This window comes from Priapulus caudatus, unplaced genomic scaffold (assembly GCF_000485595.1).
Source record: "Priapulus caudatus unplaced genomic scaffold, Priapulus_caudatus-5.0.1 Scaffold2731, whole genome shotgun sequence".
Taxonomy (NCBI): domain Eukaryota; kingdom Metazoa; phylum Priapulida; class Priapulimorpha; order Priapulimorphida; family Priapulidae; genus Priapulus; species Priapulus caudatus.
The window spans coordinates 1-15,344 of NW_014579792.1; the positions used below are offsets into that span (position 1 = coordinate 1).

The 15,344-nt window shown below is 43.9% G+C and overlaps 1 protein-coding gene across 1 annotated transcript; it reads right to left on the bottom strand.

The window, feature by feature from the left end:
• Positions 1 to 12,421, bottom strand: LOC106818998. The gene is made up of 3 exons (XM_014823659.1): positions 12,383 to 12,421; positions 1,245 to 1,653; positions 1 to 986 (listed from the first exon to the last, which is right to left on the bottom strand). The coding sequence occupies exons 2-3, from the start codon at positions 1,650 to 1,652 to the stop codon at positions 414 to 416; spliced, it is 981 nt and encodes a 326-aa protein (XP_014679145.1). The 5' UTR covers position 1,653; positions 12,383 to 12,421; the 3' UTR covers positions 1 to 413.
• Between the last annotated feature and the right edge of the window lie 2,923 nt (positions 12,422 to 15,344).

Sequence of the window (15,344 nt, forward strand, 5' to 3'; positions counted from 1 at the left end):
GGATATTGCTTCGGCTATGAGCCGTGTATACAATTTCAACTTGGTCGGTTTCTTTGATCTAACACTCGCTTTTTTTATAGTCGTAATTATTTTTTACGAAAATGACGCATCGGTACACGTCATTCCTATTCGGTAATAAATAGACAACGATGCCCCGAGTAACTGAAATTCATGCGTGAATCACGGCTGGTGAGGAGTAATACCGCGCGTGTCCGATAACAACTCTCGCAATAAGACTCCTTAACGCTTACAGAGACAGCTAGTATTTACTCTAGATGTACAAATGTGCATTAGACTACTCTGTAGCCGAGACTGCGAATTAAAGAGGGCGGATCAATGGTTGTCTACTTAACTCCGGCGTAACAATTCCAGGTCGTCAGGGTTAAGGTCGCCATGGTTACACGCGGTACGGATTACGCGTACCCTGCCTTGGCAGCGCTCGCTGCTATGTCGGCGACGGCTTCATGAGCGGGCCCGGCGTGCACTGGTACAGCTTCGATCTCCACCGGCTGGAAGGGAATCTGGTCGTCCTGCTCAAAGCCGTAGGTGGCGCCTTCTTTCACGGAACCCTCGCCGGTGCCCTCTTGCTTGAAAGTCTGCTCCAGCGCCTGGTCAGCCTTCTGCGACGCAGCGACCTCTACCGTCGTCTCGCCGCGTCCGCTTCCGGCCCTGTCGGCCGCCGAGCTCTCCACCTGGCGGGCGAATCCGGACTTGTATCGTCTGCCGACGGGAGCTTGCTGGAGAGCTCCCTCCTTTACGCGGGAGTCTCCTGGAGCGGAGGCAAAGGCAGCCTCCTTGCGGGCGGCGAAGTCAAACTGACCGATGTCCACGTACGGTCCGGCGAAGGTCGGAACTCCGAAGTTGCCCGCTCGAAGCGTTCCAAACGTGTTGATGTTGAATTCGTCCCCAAATCCGGTCCGGAATACGTCGGTCTGGGCGACGGCCGGAACGACTCTTCTCTGTGGGCCACCGATGATCTGCCTCACCTAGAAACACGTCAAGTTTTGCATAGTTGATGAATGTTAAATGATTACATAGCTGATCATGTAGTTATTTATCGATACACTGCATTTCAAGATATACATATATATTTATCCTATCTCGATCCTAACTACTAATCCTTATACACTGCCTATACGGAGAAGTGCCGCGCGGTGTTCCCTACTCGCCCTTCACTCCACCACAGGCCTGTCGCAGTGCCTGCTGCGAAGAGAAGGACCACCTAAGAAGTCGTACTAGCTCACCTGCTGAAACCTAGTAGTTGGAACCTGACCAACCGACATCGTCCTGAAGCGGGCGCCAGTGGTACCTGACGCTCCGCCATGGAAACCGGCGCGTGCTGCGTTGCTAACACGGAATCCCGCGCTGCCCGCGTGCACGGCAGCAGCGGCAGTACGGCCCGCCTGAGCAGCGCTAGCGACAGCTTGACCGACGCCAGCGCGGCCACCCTGAAAGTAGGAAATCTTAATGGCGTAGTACATGGTCTCTCCGTTGTAGCCTCTGAGGGGGATGACGGCCCCGGCGGAGCTCGGCACTATAACGTATCCTCTTTTTATCAACTCAGCAGATTCGTGATGGCAGCAGGCGGCGCAGCAGGCGGCGCAGCAGGCGGCGACGCAGCACGCCAGCAGGAACGATACCAGCAGCTTCATGCTGAAAACGAAGCCAAGAATATACTGAATATATATATTTATCTCTTACTTTCTCGCTCTCTCTCTCTCTCGCTATANTATATATATATATATATAGCGAGAGAGAGAGAGCGAGAAAGTAAGAGATAAATATATATATTCAGTAGATTCTTGGCTTCGTTTTCAGCATGAAGCTGCTGGTATCGTTCCTGCTGGCCTGCTGCGTCGCCGCCTTCTGCGCCGCCTGCTGCCATCACGAATCTGCTGAGCTGATAAAAAGAGGATACGTTATAGTGCCGAGCTCCGCCGGGGCCGTCATCCCCCTCAGAAGCGTGCTGCGTTGCTAACACGGAATCCCGCGCTGCCCGCGTGCACGGCAGCAGCGGCAGTACGGCCCGCCTGAGCAGCACTAGCGACAGCTTGACCGACGCCAGCGCGGCCACCCTGAAAGTAGGACATCTTAATGGCGTACAACATGATGGTCTTTCCGTCGTAGTCTACGGATTACGCGTACCCTGCCTTGGCAGCGCTCGCTGCTATGTCGGCGACGGCTTCATGGGCGGGACCGGCGTGCACTGGTACAGCTTCGATCTCCACCGGCTGGAAGGGAATCTGGTCGTCCTGCTCAAAGCCGTAGGTGGCGCCTTCTTTCACTGAACCCTCGTCGGTGCCTTCTTGCTTGAAAGTCTGCTCTAGCGCCTGGTCAGCCTTCTGCGACGCAACGACCTCTACCGTCGTCTCGCCGCTTCCGCTTCCGACCCTGTCGGCCGCCGAGCTCTCCACCTGGCGGGCGAATCCGGACTTGTATCGTCTGCCGACGGGAACTTGCTGGAGAGCTCCCTCCTTCACGCGGGAGTCTCCTGGAGCGGAGGCAAAGGCCGCCTCCTTGCGGGCGACGAAGTCAAACTGACCGATGTCCACGTACGGTCCGGCGAAGGTCGGAACTCCGTAGTTGCCCGCTCGAAGCGTTCCGAACGTGTTGATGTTGAATTCGTCCCCGAATCCGGTCCGGAATACGCCGGTCTGGGTGATGGCCGGAACGACTCTTCTCTGTGGGCCACCGATGATCTGCCTCACCTAGAAACACGTCAAGTTTTGCATAGTTGATGAATGTTAAATGATTACATAGCTGATCAGGTAGTTATTTATCGATATACTGCATTTCAAGATATATATATATATATATATACATATATATTTATCCTATCTCGATCCTAACTACTAATCCTTATACACTGCCTATACGGAGAAGTGCCGCGCGGTGTTCCCTACTCGCCCTTCACTCCACCACAGGCCTGTCGCAGTGCCTGCTGCGAAAAGAAGGACCGCCTAAGAAGTTGTACTAGCTCACCTGCTGAAACCTACTAGTTGGAACCTGACCAACCGACATCGTCCTGAAGCGGGCGCCAGTGGTACCTGACGCTCCGCCATGGAAACCGGCCCGCGTGTAACCATGGCGACCTTAACCCTGACGACCTGGAATTGTTACGCCGGAGTTAAGTAGACAACCATTGATCCGCCCTCTTTAATTCGCAGTCTCGGCTACAGAGTAGTCTGATGCACATTTGTACATCTAGAGTAAATACTAGCTGTCTCTGTAAGCGTTACGGAGTATTATTGCGAGAGTTGTTATCGGACACGCACGGTATTACTCCTCACCAGCCGTGATTCACGCACGAATTTCAGTTACTCGGTGCATGGTTGTCTATTTATTACCGAATANCGTTTATAAGATATTACAATCTCTTTGCTTTTAAATAAATAAATAAGAAACACCCTCGGTCTGTAGCCCTTGGCTGGAAAGTGGTTTTGCGCAACTTATCAGATTGTCTTCATGTTGTCTTAAAGGGAGAGTTTACTCTAGGTTCTAGGGTTATTTTCAGCTAATTTAGGTTATAATTACGCTACAGAAAAAGTTTCATGGTTCAATCACCATTAGAATTATTATTAAAAAATGTTTTAAAACTAACGACTACAGTTTGACTACAACGACGGTGGCGCCACTCAACGCGCACGGTACCTGTGAGTGAGCGCGTGAGCGTGAGCATGGATGTAATGACACTTAAGCCGTTCCAATAATAAAATGAAAATAAATAAATATTATATATACAAATACATGCAAAATATTTTTTATTCTGATGTTTCAAATGCGTGGATGCTCGCGTGCGTACGCGTGTGAGTGCCCTGTCCGCGTCCGCAGGAACGTATGAATACGTGTCGTCTCCTTCGTATCTCTCTCCACCGACCGCCTCACGCTCACTCTACGCCGTCTATCCGCCAGGACAAGATGATGTTCTGCGACATGTGCGACCGCGGCTACCACACGTTCTGCGTCGGCCTTCGCAACATCCCCACGGGGCGCTGGGTGTGCGAGGACTGCGGCATGTGCACGCAGTGCGGTAATTTGTTTTTCCTACACGTTATAGCAGAGCATATAAATCATGTTGCTTTATATGCTCCGGTTATAGCCATTGCAGAGTTTTTTGCTCCTCTGATTGACTGGCTGACCTTCGAAACAAGCGCGACTGGCGGCGAACGGACGTGTTTACGAGGAGCTTCGCTACACGAAGCGCTCAATCACCTGTATTATCAAGAGCTAATAATACCTAATAAGCTAATAAGGTATTATTAGCCCTTGGTATTATGTATATATGTCATATATCTGCGTGATACAGCCAAGTGAAGATATCTACGAAGCACATCAATCAAAACGGAAGTATCGTTGTCATATAAACAACACATAAGCAACAAATATAGCGCAAATAATTATATAACGTATACAGATCAGATTAGAGTGAATGCCGAAAGGGGGCGGCCATATTTGTTTTGGTTCATTTTGGCGGGAAAGAGATTTAACATACTAGATTGAACTGTACTATTATTACTAATACTATTATTAATTACACTAAATTATTTACATCAGGTTATTCGTCAACAACCTCGCGGCGAACGGACGTCAGGAAATCTACAGGATACCCAAATATAGCCATATATACCCATATATGTGAAGTATTTTTATCATCTAAAATAACTATTAATCATAACTTAGCTGTGACAGGATAGTGCGTGATCCACAACCATTGAAACAAAAAGAAACTATAGTAGTCTATATTAAGAAACCTCAACTAGTACTAAATTCTGGCCACTGTAAGAACTATGCCCTAGACTAGGAAAAACATTACAGAATATTATATCCACAAACATAATGGGGCCAAAAAAGAAATTAGCTAGAAAAATAGATACACAGCACGGGAGTAGGTGGGCCCAATGCAACACATGTAATGTGTGATGATATGCCTGAGGATTACGAATATGACTGCACCCTTTGTAAGTTTCAGGGGCAGTGGAAGAAAGAGAAGCCACCGGTGGAGAAAGTTCCACCGAAGAGATAAACGCACTCAGGGAAGAGGTAGCGTCCATAAGGAGCCGGCAGGAACAGCAGGGAAGCCACCTCGCATTGGATCTACCATCGAACATCGCGGTCCAATAGCATGAAGGAGCAACCGCCGCTAAAGTAAAAAAAACAACCCCACCACAAGCACACATAACATAAACAGAAGACAACATACCGAAGATGACACATCACCATCGAATCCTACACCCAAAAGTCATCCACCACACCACAATGGATACTCATCATAGGATCATCAAGAACAGTATACGTCAAACCACACCACATAGGAGAGCAGACACAAGTACACTCTTACAGAGGACTCGACTTTAAAGAAGCAAATAACCTAATCCCCAAATACAGACCAACAAAACTGAACTCAGTCATCCTAGTCTAAGGAATCAACGACATCAGAAACTACATATCCAAAGAATAAATGAAGACAATATCATTCAAATCATCAAAGGAGACCTTTAGAAAACCACCAACTGTGTCAAGGAGTACCTCAACCCCCTGAACCTATACATCACTGAAATCATCGGAGTCAACAAAAACCTACATCCGAGAGCAAAACAACATGATAAGGACAAAATTAATAGAACAGTCAAAATCCTAAATACAAAGATTAGACTATGAAACACTCAGATGGCCTTCATCACCATTCCAACTAAAGCAGACTTTACGCAGCCCACTCTACACCAGCCAGACTCAAGAGAACTCTTAGCAAGAGACGGTCTTCACCTGAGCAAGACTGGAATAGCTAAACTGACATACTGCATAATAAGAACAACATCATCGCACACAAGACATCCCCAAAAATGGCAGAACACCCGCCGATCTTACGCTGAGGTGGCTACTCAAATTAGAAGAAACACACAATGGACTCAACCAAGAAGATGCCCAACTCAATCTACGGGTAGAGGCAGTTTCCCACCTCAACAATCTACACTACGGCGACCAGCCCTATTGCCAACACCACCGGGACACCCACTACTGATGCATCCAACACACCCAGCAAACAGAAAGAGGAGTGACGCAAAAGCATACTTCCAAGAGACCATACGCCATCTACTGAACTACTGCTTCCCAGCACACCAAGTATGGCCACCAACAGGACCACAGGTACATTAACTTCTCTAAAATATGCTCATGTCTATGTTCAGTATTATATTTCAGATAACTGTTTACTACTTATGCAAGATGCCATATCTGAGCTTAATATTCATTTCTTACTCATGGTTACCCAGCTATTATTAGTTATCGCAGGGCTAGAACAAAACCCCGGACCAGAACACAAGCAAATGAATGCAGCACACGATATAGGGCCTACAAACATATCTGTCATCATACACCAAAAATATCAAATTCATGCACAGAAACATTCAAAGCTTGGTTAAAAAACATGAAAAACTAAAGGACACATTAAAAGGTCTTAATAATACAGTGATTGGTTTAACTGAAACATGGCTAACTAAAAACATATCCACTCAATCGCTATCCTTGCCTAATTATATATTATACAGGCGAGACAGGGCTATGTCAAAAAGGGGTGGGGGAGTTGCACTGTACATTCCAGATCATATTAAGACTAAAGAACTCAGGGGCATGAAAACAAATAAAATTGAATCAATATGGTATGAAATAGCAGGTTTAATAATAGGAGTTGTCTACAGGTCACCATGCAAGTCAAAAAATTGATTACTTTCTCCAACATTTTGAAACAGAGATTGAGAATGCCACAAATGTAAATAAAAAAGTAATGATAATGGAATATTACAATATAACCCTATTAAACCCAAGCAGCTGTGATTACAACAAATACCCGTACATAGACTTGCTAGAAAAATACTGCATCACCAGTCTCAATAAAACTATACCTACCAGATATGATAAGTCATCAGCGACCCTAATAGACCATTTTCTAATTCAAAAAGATGCAGAATATATCTCCTATAAGTCATTCCCCTGTGATTATTCAGATCATGATTTTATTACCACAATCTCTGACATAAAAACAAAGCAGGACCCCTAAAGAGAATGGATTATGACAAGAGATATAAAAAACATTACAGCAGAACACTTCATATCAGACCTACAAAAAATGAATTGGGAAGGGATCTACAAAAGTACAGATATCAACAATCAAGTGGCTATACTACTATACAATATACAATACTGTCTAGATATACATCAGGAGTAGATAATAGGTAGGTAGGTAGGTAGGTAAATATTATCTACTCCTGATATACATGCTCCAATGCGACACATTAAAAAACTATGGGTGCCAACGAAAAAGAACACAAAAGACACCCCCTTGTTCAATCCAGAGCTATACGCAGTCTACAGGGGCAGCAAAAAAGAAGCGCATGAAAAGATATTAACAGCATGAAACAAGAAGATTATGTTGATTACACAAAAATTAGAAATCGATTTAATAACCTTAATTTTAAGGCAAAAAAACAAATACTACAAAAACAAAAGTAATGAGGCAAAATCACCAAAAGATAAATGGAAACTCATTAATGAAACGCTTAACAGATGTGGAAATAAAAGGAGCCATATACGTAAAATCAAATCTAATAACATTATCACCACAGACTTAAAAGACATAGCCAACATATTAAATTCAAAATTCTTAGACATGGGTAAATTTAGTAACCCCATTCCTCCACTATCTACAGAACATAAAAAAATTGCTCAAGTCAGCATATACTACACATCATTCTCATTCCAAGCTGTTAGTGAAGTGACAATATTAAACATTTTACAACAAATGAACTCGAAAAAGTCGTCTGGTCCTTCAGAAATACCCATGTCAGTAATAATGATGAGTAAAAATATCATTACACCTCATATCACATACATATGTAACCAAATTATCATAAGGAGTGAATTTCCTGAAATGTGCAAAACTGCTAACGTCACACCCGGCCGTACATAAAAAAGGAGATAGATAATCCAGAGAACTACGTACAGGCCTATCTCAATAGTTCATTGTTTCGGTAAGTTACTAGAAAAAGTATTATACACTGAAATCTGCGGTTGCCTAGAAAGAAACTCCTTACTATACAAAAAGCAATTTGTTTTCGGAAAAATCACAGTACCACTGACGCACTAATCACGACCACAGAGTACTGGAGGCACAATTTGGACAATAACAAATTTGTAGCGACCGCATTTTTTGACTTAAGCAAAGCTTTTGAGAGCATATCCCACAAAACATTGCTTTAAAAACAAAAACAAATAGGATTTGACACATTGATAAATAACTTAACAGACAGAAAAGATTGAGTGAAAATTAACAACACCACATCAGAATGGGGGGGGGCTATTGTTAGAGGAGTCCCGCAGGGGACATTACTGGGACCGTTACTATTCTGCATATACATCAACAATATACCAAACATACTCGAAAAATGTGAACTGGCCCAATATGCTGACGATACATGTATATATGCCACAAATTCAGATCCAAATAAAGCTGTTAATACACTGCAAATGAATGTGGAAAAAATTAAACAGATTCGATTACCATAATTTACAAATGAACCTAGACAAAACAGAATTCATCCTATTTTGCCCCAACAGTAATAAAATTGTGGATACTAACAAAATTGAGTTGGAAATAAGTAACAACTCGATACCACAATCGAGAACAGTAAATTTTTTAGGTATGTATGTATAGATCAGCATTTAACGTGGAATGACCATACTAACTACACAGTAGACAAGATGAGTACAAGTATATTAGCTTCCTCAGACAGATACGGGGTCAACTACACACAACCACAAAGCTGCAAATATACTCGTCACTCTGCCTGTCGCATCTCATATATGGATCTACTCTGCTTATAAATTTCTCCAAATCAGCTTTAGATAGACTAAACACACTACAGAATTATGCTCTACGCATTATAACAGGTTATTCCCCAAAAAACGCTACATCGCAGAGACAGACAGGAGCAGCTACTAGAACTAGAGAAGAACTAAAAGTACCTCCAATCGAATAGTATACCTAATTAAATACCACACAGTTATATTTATATACAGATACATCCACCATCTAAACAAACCACTTAGAAATAATCCCCTACCTTACCTGACAAATATTACATTAAATTCAAGGACACTTAAATTAAAACAAATAGCAACAAGTAATATGCATGGACACAACTCTCTCACTAAAGAGGCAATAAACCAATGGAAAAAACTACCAATAGACACAAAAAGAAAGCCTTCACTAAAAAGAACATAAAAAAATGCACATAAAAAAAGCACATAAAAAATGCACATACAAAATGTAATACAATTTTAACAACATATAGCAGATAGAAGAACAATGTTGCATTCTGAATGAATATATGTGTCTATATTTATATAAATGTGTTTGTCTGTGTGTGTATATGTAATATGTAATCAAGAGTACATAATAGGAGATCTCCTATTACGTACTCTTGATGAAATGTATGTAATGTGTACGTATGAGTGTCGAAATGGTACCTTAATCACTTTACTTGTACAGACTTTTCTGAAGTTTTTTTTTTGGTTTCTATTTTTTTTCATGTTGTATGCACTGTTTTGTACTGTATCACTGTAATTTATCATTTTAACTACTCAACACTTGCATTTATTAGTGTGTTTATATTTATTTAAATTTAAGTGTGTGTGTGTGCGCGTATGTGTATGTAATATGTAATGTATGTCATATGTATATAAAGGTGACTATATTGTCTATATCAAGAGCGGATAATACCTATAATCCGCCTATTATCCGCCTATTAATACCTATTATTTACCTATAGGTATTATCCGCTCTTGTCTATATGTCTATATTCTATATAATGTCTATATTGATAGACTCATGATATAATGGTGACTATATATTGTCTATATGTCTATATTGTATATAATGTCTATATTGATAGACTCATGATATAATGGTGTACGTGTGAGTGCCCAAATGATGTTAAAGTGTACCTTAATCACTATACTTGTATAGACTCTGCTGAAGTTTTATTTTCTGGTATCTATTTTTGCCCGCACACTCGCCCCAACGCCCACGATACATTCATTCTCACGCGCACGCGTTCACACACATACCTACACGCACGCATACACGCACGTACGCACTGAACCACGCCCACGCACACACATATACACAAACAGAGCTATGAAGGCCAGGTCACCAGTGATGCTCGCCTGTATATATACCCGCAACAGTCTCTCCTTCGGCACAAGTTGCCTAAGACTTGGTGGACAACGGAGCACTACAGCTATACCAACTCGTTTTCAATGTAAGTGTTAGAGAAGAGTGTTTGAGCGAACACTTAACGTGTGCAAGTTAATTTAAATTATTTGTCATTATTAGCTCCTGGTGTTATGTATATGTATATAGAATTGCTGGCGAAGGCTCTCCTTCAGCGGGAGTTCCTGGAGCGGGGCAAGGCCGCTCCTTGCGGGCGGCGAAGTCAAACTGACCGAGTGTCAGTACGGTCGGGGCGAAGGTCGGAACGCTCGAAGTTGGCCGCGCTCGAGAAGCGTTCGCGATGTGTTGATGTCGAATTCGTCCGAAATGCGTCCGGAATAGCGGGTCTGGGTGATGGCCGGAACGACTCTTCTCTGTGGGCACGATGATCTGCTCACGTAGACAACACGTCAGGTTTTTGGCATAGTTTGATGATGTTAAATGATTAATAGGCTGATCATGTAGTTATTTATCGCTTTTACTGATTTCCAGATATATATTTATGATATATTACCTATATCTTTATGCATATATCGATCCTAACTACTAATAGCTAGCAGCACGTCGCCTATACGGGAGTGGCGGCGGTGTTTCGCTACTCGCCGTTCACTTCCAGGGCACACAGGCTGTGCAGTGCCTGCTGGCGCAAGAGAAGGTCACTAAGAAAGTCGTAGTAGCTCACGCTGATGAAGCCTAGTAGTTGGAAAGCCTGATGGCAACCGATATCGTCTGAAGAGGCGCCAGTGGTACTGAGCGCTCGCCATGGTCAAACAGGCGGGTGCTGCGTCTGCTACACGGAATCGCGCTGCCCGCGTGGCACGGGCAGCAGAGGGAGTAGGGGTCCGCCTGAGCAGCGCTAGGCGACAGCTTGACCGAGCAGCGGGCCAGCCCTGAAAGTAGGAGATTTAATGGGTACAACATGGTCTTCGTTGTGCCACCATAGAAACGGTCAAGTTTTGCATAGTTGATGAATTTAAATGTTTACTAACTGGATCATGTAGGTTATTTATCGCTTTAGACTGGCAATTTCAGATATATATTTATATATCCTATATATATATAGTTAATATAATAATTTTATTTAATTTATTTTCTATATATATAATAGTATATTATGTATATATTAGTAATATATATTGTATTATATCTCCGATTCCTAACTACATATGTTAATACATCTGCCTATAGGAGAAGTGCCCGCGGTGTTCTACCGCGCTTCAGTCAAAGGCCTGTCGCAGTGCTGTGCAAAAGAAGCACGCCAGTAAGAAGCGTACTACGTCACCTGCTGAACTAGTAGTTTGGAATGCCTGACACCGACATCAGAATCGCTGAAGAGCGCCAGTGTAGTGCGGCTCGCATGGAAGGGAGCGTGCATGCGATTGGCTAAGACGGAATCGGCGGCGCTGCCGCGTTGCAGGCAGCAGCGAGTAAGGCCCGCGCTGAGGCAGCGATAGGACAGCTTGAACGACGCCAGCGGGCAACCGCTGAAAGTAGGAGATTTAATGGGTAGTAGGATGATCATCTCGCATTGTTAGCCTTGAGGGGGATGAGGAGATGCGGCGGAGCTCGGCACTATAACGTATCCTCTTTTATCATGCTCATCAGAATTCGAGGCGAGGCAGCAGGCGGCGACGGGCGCACGCGCAGCAGGAACGATACCCGAAGCAGTTAATGCCTGAAGACGAAGCCAGGAATCTCACTGAAATATATAAGATATTTATCTGCTGCTCTTTTTCGCTCGTTCTCTCTCTCTCTCTCTCTCTCGTCGTCTGTTCTCTATATAATATATATATATAATATATATAGTATATATATACATAATATACATAGCTTAATATAAGCGTATATATACTACAGCCGTGGGGGCACACCAAAGCAAAGCACACACAACGCCTACCCAGCACGCCGACGCCCGTAGCACGCACCGGCACGCACAGCCAGCACACACGACACACACACAATCACGACACACACAACACACACGACCACATACACAACGTAGAAACATATCTATTAGTAAAATATTATGTATATAATAATAGCCATAACACTGCGCGTGAAAAACGAAACTGCACACGTTTAAGTGTTTTCGTTCAACCTATTCTCTAACCTTACATTGAAACGAAATTGGTATAGCTGAGTGCTCGCGTTGTCCCCCAAAGTTTAGGCAACTTGTGGCGAAGGAGAGACTGTTGCGGGGTGATATATACAGGCGAGCATACAGATGGGTGACCCGTCGCTTTCATAGCTCATGCTTCGTGTATAATGTGTGTGTGGGGCGTGGGGTTGTTTAGTGCGATAGATGCGTGTGTGCGTGACGTGTAGGTATACGTGTGAACTGCGTGTGGCGTGAGCATAAATGTTATCGTGGCATAAATGTATGGATGTATGAAACATAAATTAAAAAAAAAAAATGTAATATTTGGTTAAATAGAGAAACAATAGGAAATGGATAATAGATAGAACATACAGAAAACAGGATAAAATAACAAAAACCTATAAGGGATTCGAATAACGACTAATTGAGATGTAACGCCGGAAGCTACTGCTAGCCTATAATGATTATGAGACAATCATCACATTTGCATATATGATAATAGAGCGAAGTCGACTGAATACATAGACTCTGATTGGTTACCCAGTGGTTTGCCTAGGCGCGGTGTAAAGAACTAGCGTACGGGCAGTAGCCCGTGGCTGAGGCGTGAGCGGAGCATCGGATTATGACACTTCAGCGGCGTTCAATAATAAATGAAAATAAAGTAAATATTGATATAGATAATATGACAAATGGCATTATTTTTTATCTACGATGTTTTCAACGTTACCTCTTTAATATGCGCTTTATAATTCTTACTTGGAAACGCGGTTATAGACGCTCCTCTACCCGTACAATGAGAAGACGCAAAGGCATGGTCGGCTCCGCAAATACACAATCAGATTGAGATCGTCATATTTACCATTTAGGCTAAGAGCTCATTACCAAAAGAGTAATAGAAATAAAAACGTAGTACCCCTCCTGCTGCTCTGTAACGATTAAAAGGATAGTTTGAGAGACGATTATCAGGTATGAGGTACTGGGATGAAGATATGGGGGCTTCACGATTTAGCTGAGACGGAATTCCGCTCGTAAGTAATTTCTTATCGCGTAGAGGTTCATATGTTGCCTCTGTCGCACATTGTCATCTTTGAGTGGTATAATAAGGTTTTGTAATCATGTGAAAAAACAGGGAACAGCTCAAACGATATTGCGCGTATTGTGCAGATTCGTATTTCACCAGTGGATGAATCGAAGACATGTTGGACCGTTAATTTCATCTGTGGCTAGAAGCCAACACGCGATGGGCTCTTGCTGCTAGACGCTGTGAAAAGCAACAGCAACCGAGCAGTCTGCTGTAGTGATTTTTTCCCAATGCATTGTCAGCCGGTGACAAAAAAAAAAATGCCACTTTGGTGGGTTACGTATATATAAGTAGTGAAAGTTTTCTCGGTCGGGTAGAAAACAACACCTGCTTGAGCGTATTGTATGGTCTTTGACATTGGTTAATCGTTTATTTTCCATTCTTATGTGTAAGAAAAACTTGACGCATGTTTGACTGTAGCCCCTTGGTATGGCAATACTACATCGCGTAAAGGATGTTTTGTAGCGCGTATTATCTGTATGTGCAGAGGTGGCAATTACGTAAAACTCGTTCATGATTTTGAGATTCAGATAAATGAAAGTCAGTGATCATGCCGAGGCCGACGCAACCACACACAGAGCGTACACAACAATGCACACACGGGCACATGGTCACAGACCGCACGGCGCGCGCTTCAATATAATATTTATTTTCTCGACTTACTTTCACTTTTTTTGGCTTAGCGTCTGGCGGTGGGGCGCTGCGGCCGCCGCGCCGGCGCGAGACGGCCGCGCCTGCTCGCACAGCGCTATCGGAATAATTTCCCTGGTACGTTTTTGCAGGATTACATTACGTTCTCTCCTTCCCATCGGGCGCAAACAAAACGCACAGAAACTCCCCCCCCCCGCCATCTTCTCCCGCTCCCAGCGAATCAGTCTGAATTCCCCGTCGGGGGAGGCAAGCAGTAGTCACACGGATGTTGTGGAACTGAGCGGGAGTGAGAGACGAAACACGCTGCAGACGGGTATGACTTGATCGTATGCCGCTCGCCCATTGCAATAATGCGTAAAAGTTACGGTGTATTAGTTTACCTATAAGTGAGTGTGTGTGTGTGTGTGTGTGTGTGTGTGTGTGTGTGTGTGTGTGTGTGTGTGTGTGTGTGCGAGCTGTCGTGATGATTCGGGCAGGTATGATAGCGGCAGTCGCAGCCCGGCGTGGCGCGGCGTTAAATAAATAAATAAATAAATATATCCGATATATATATATATATATATCGATATATAATATATATTATATTATGTGTGCGTGTGTGTGCGTGTGCGTGTGCTTGTGCATCGTGCATACTGCATAGTAACTGCATAATGTATGTGGCGTGGTGGCGTGGTGATCTTTCGCGTGCGTGTGTGGCGTGCGTGATCTTAGCGTTGCGTGTGTGCGATGCGGGTGATTGTGCGTGCGTCGTGTGCGTGCGTTGATTTGCGCTGCGTGTGTCGTGGGATTTGGTGGCGTGATTTGCGTGCGTGTGTGCGTGTGGCGGTGGTTTTGCTCTAATCGTGAATATTGTTAGTAGCGGACGATGGGTAATGGCTGTCTCGGCTCGCGGAGACACTTCCGTGACAGCGATTGTTAGCGATTGAAGGCACGCTAGTTATTATAATTCCATTAGGTGGGTGTAGTCGGTGCAGGCTGTCGTACAATGTGTGCGTTAGTGTCAGCGTAAGGCGCAGACAAGATGTCAGTAATTATATGAACCACACGTGGTTATATATTGCTCGATAGGGGGTTTGAGTTTAAGAGACATGTAGAAAGACTGGGAGTAAGCGGTCTGGAAGCGGCATTTCAAAAATATGTGAAGTCACGATCTCTGGGAAATATGGTGATTTTTGAAAAGGGCCGAGCGCATAAGATGGAGGCGTGCATGTGGGGCGATTCTGATTTTACAAGCGTTTAAATGTTTC

Excerpts from the sequence above, each read along its gene's own strand:
- LOC106818998 (XM_014823659.1), bottom strand. The coding sequence starts at position 1,652 with ATGAAGCTGCTGGTATCGTTCCTGCTGGCGTGCTGCGTCGCCGCCTGC. Across the intron at positions 987-1,244 it reads CAACTACTAGGTTTCAGCAG|GTGAGGCAGATCATCGGTGG; the intron begins GTGAGCTAGTAC and ends ACGTGTTTCTAG.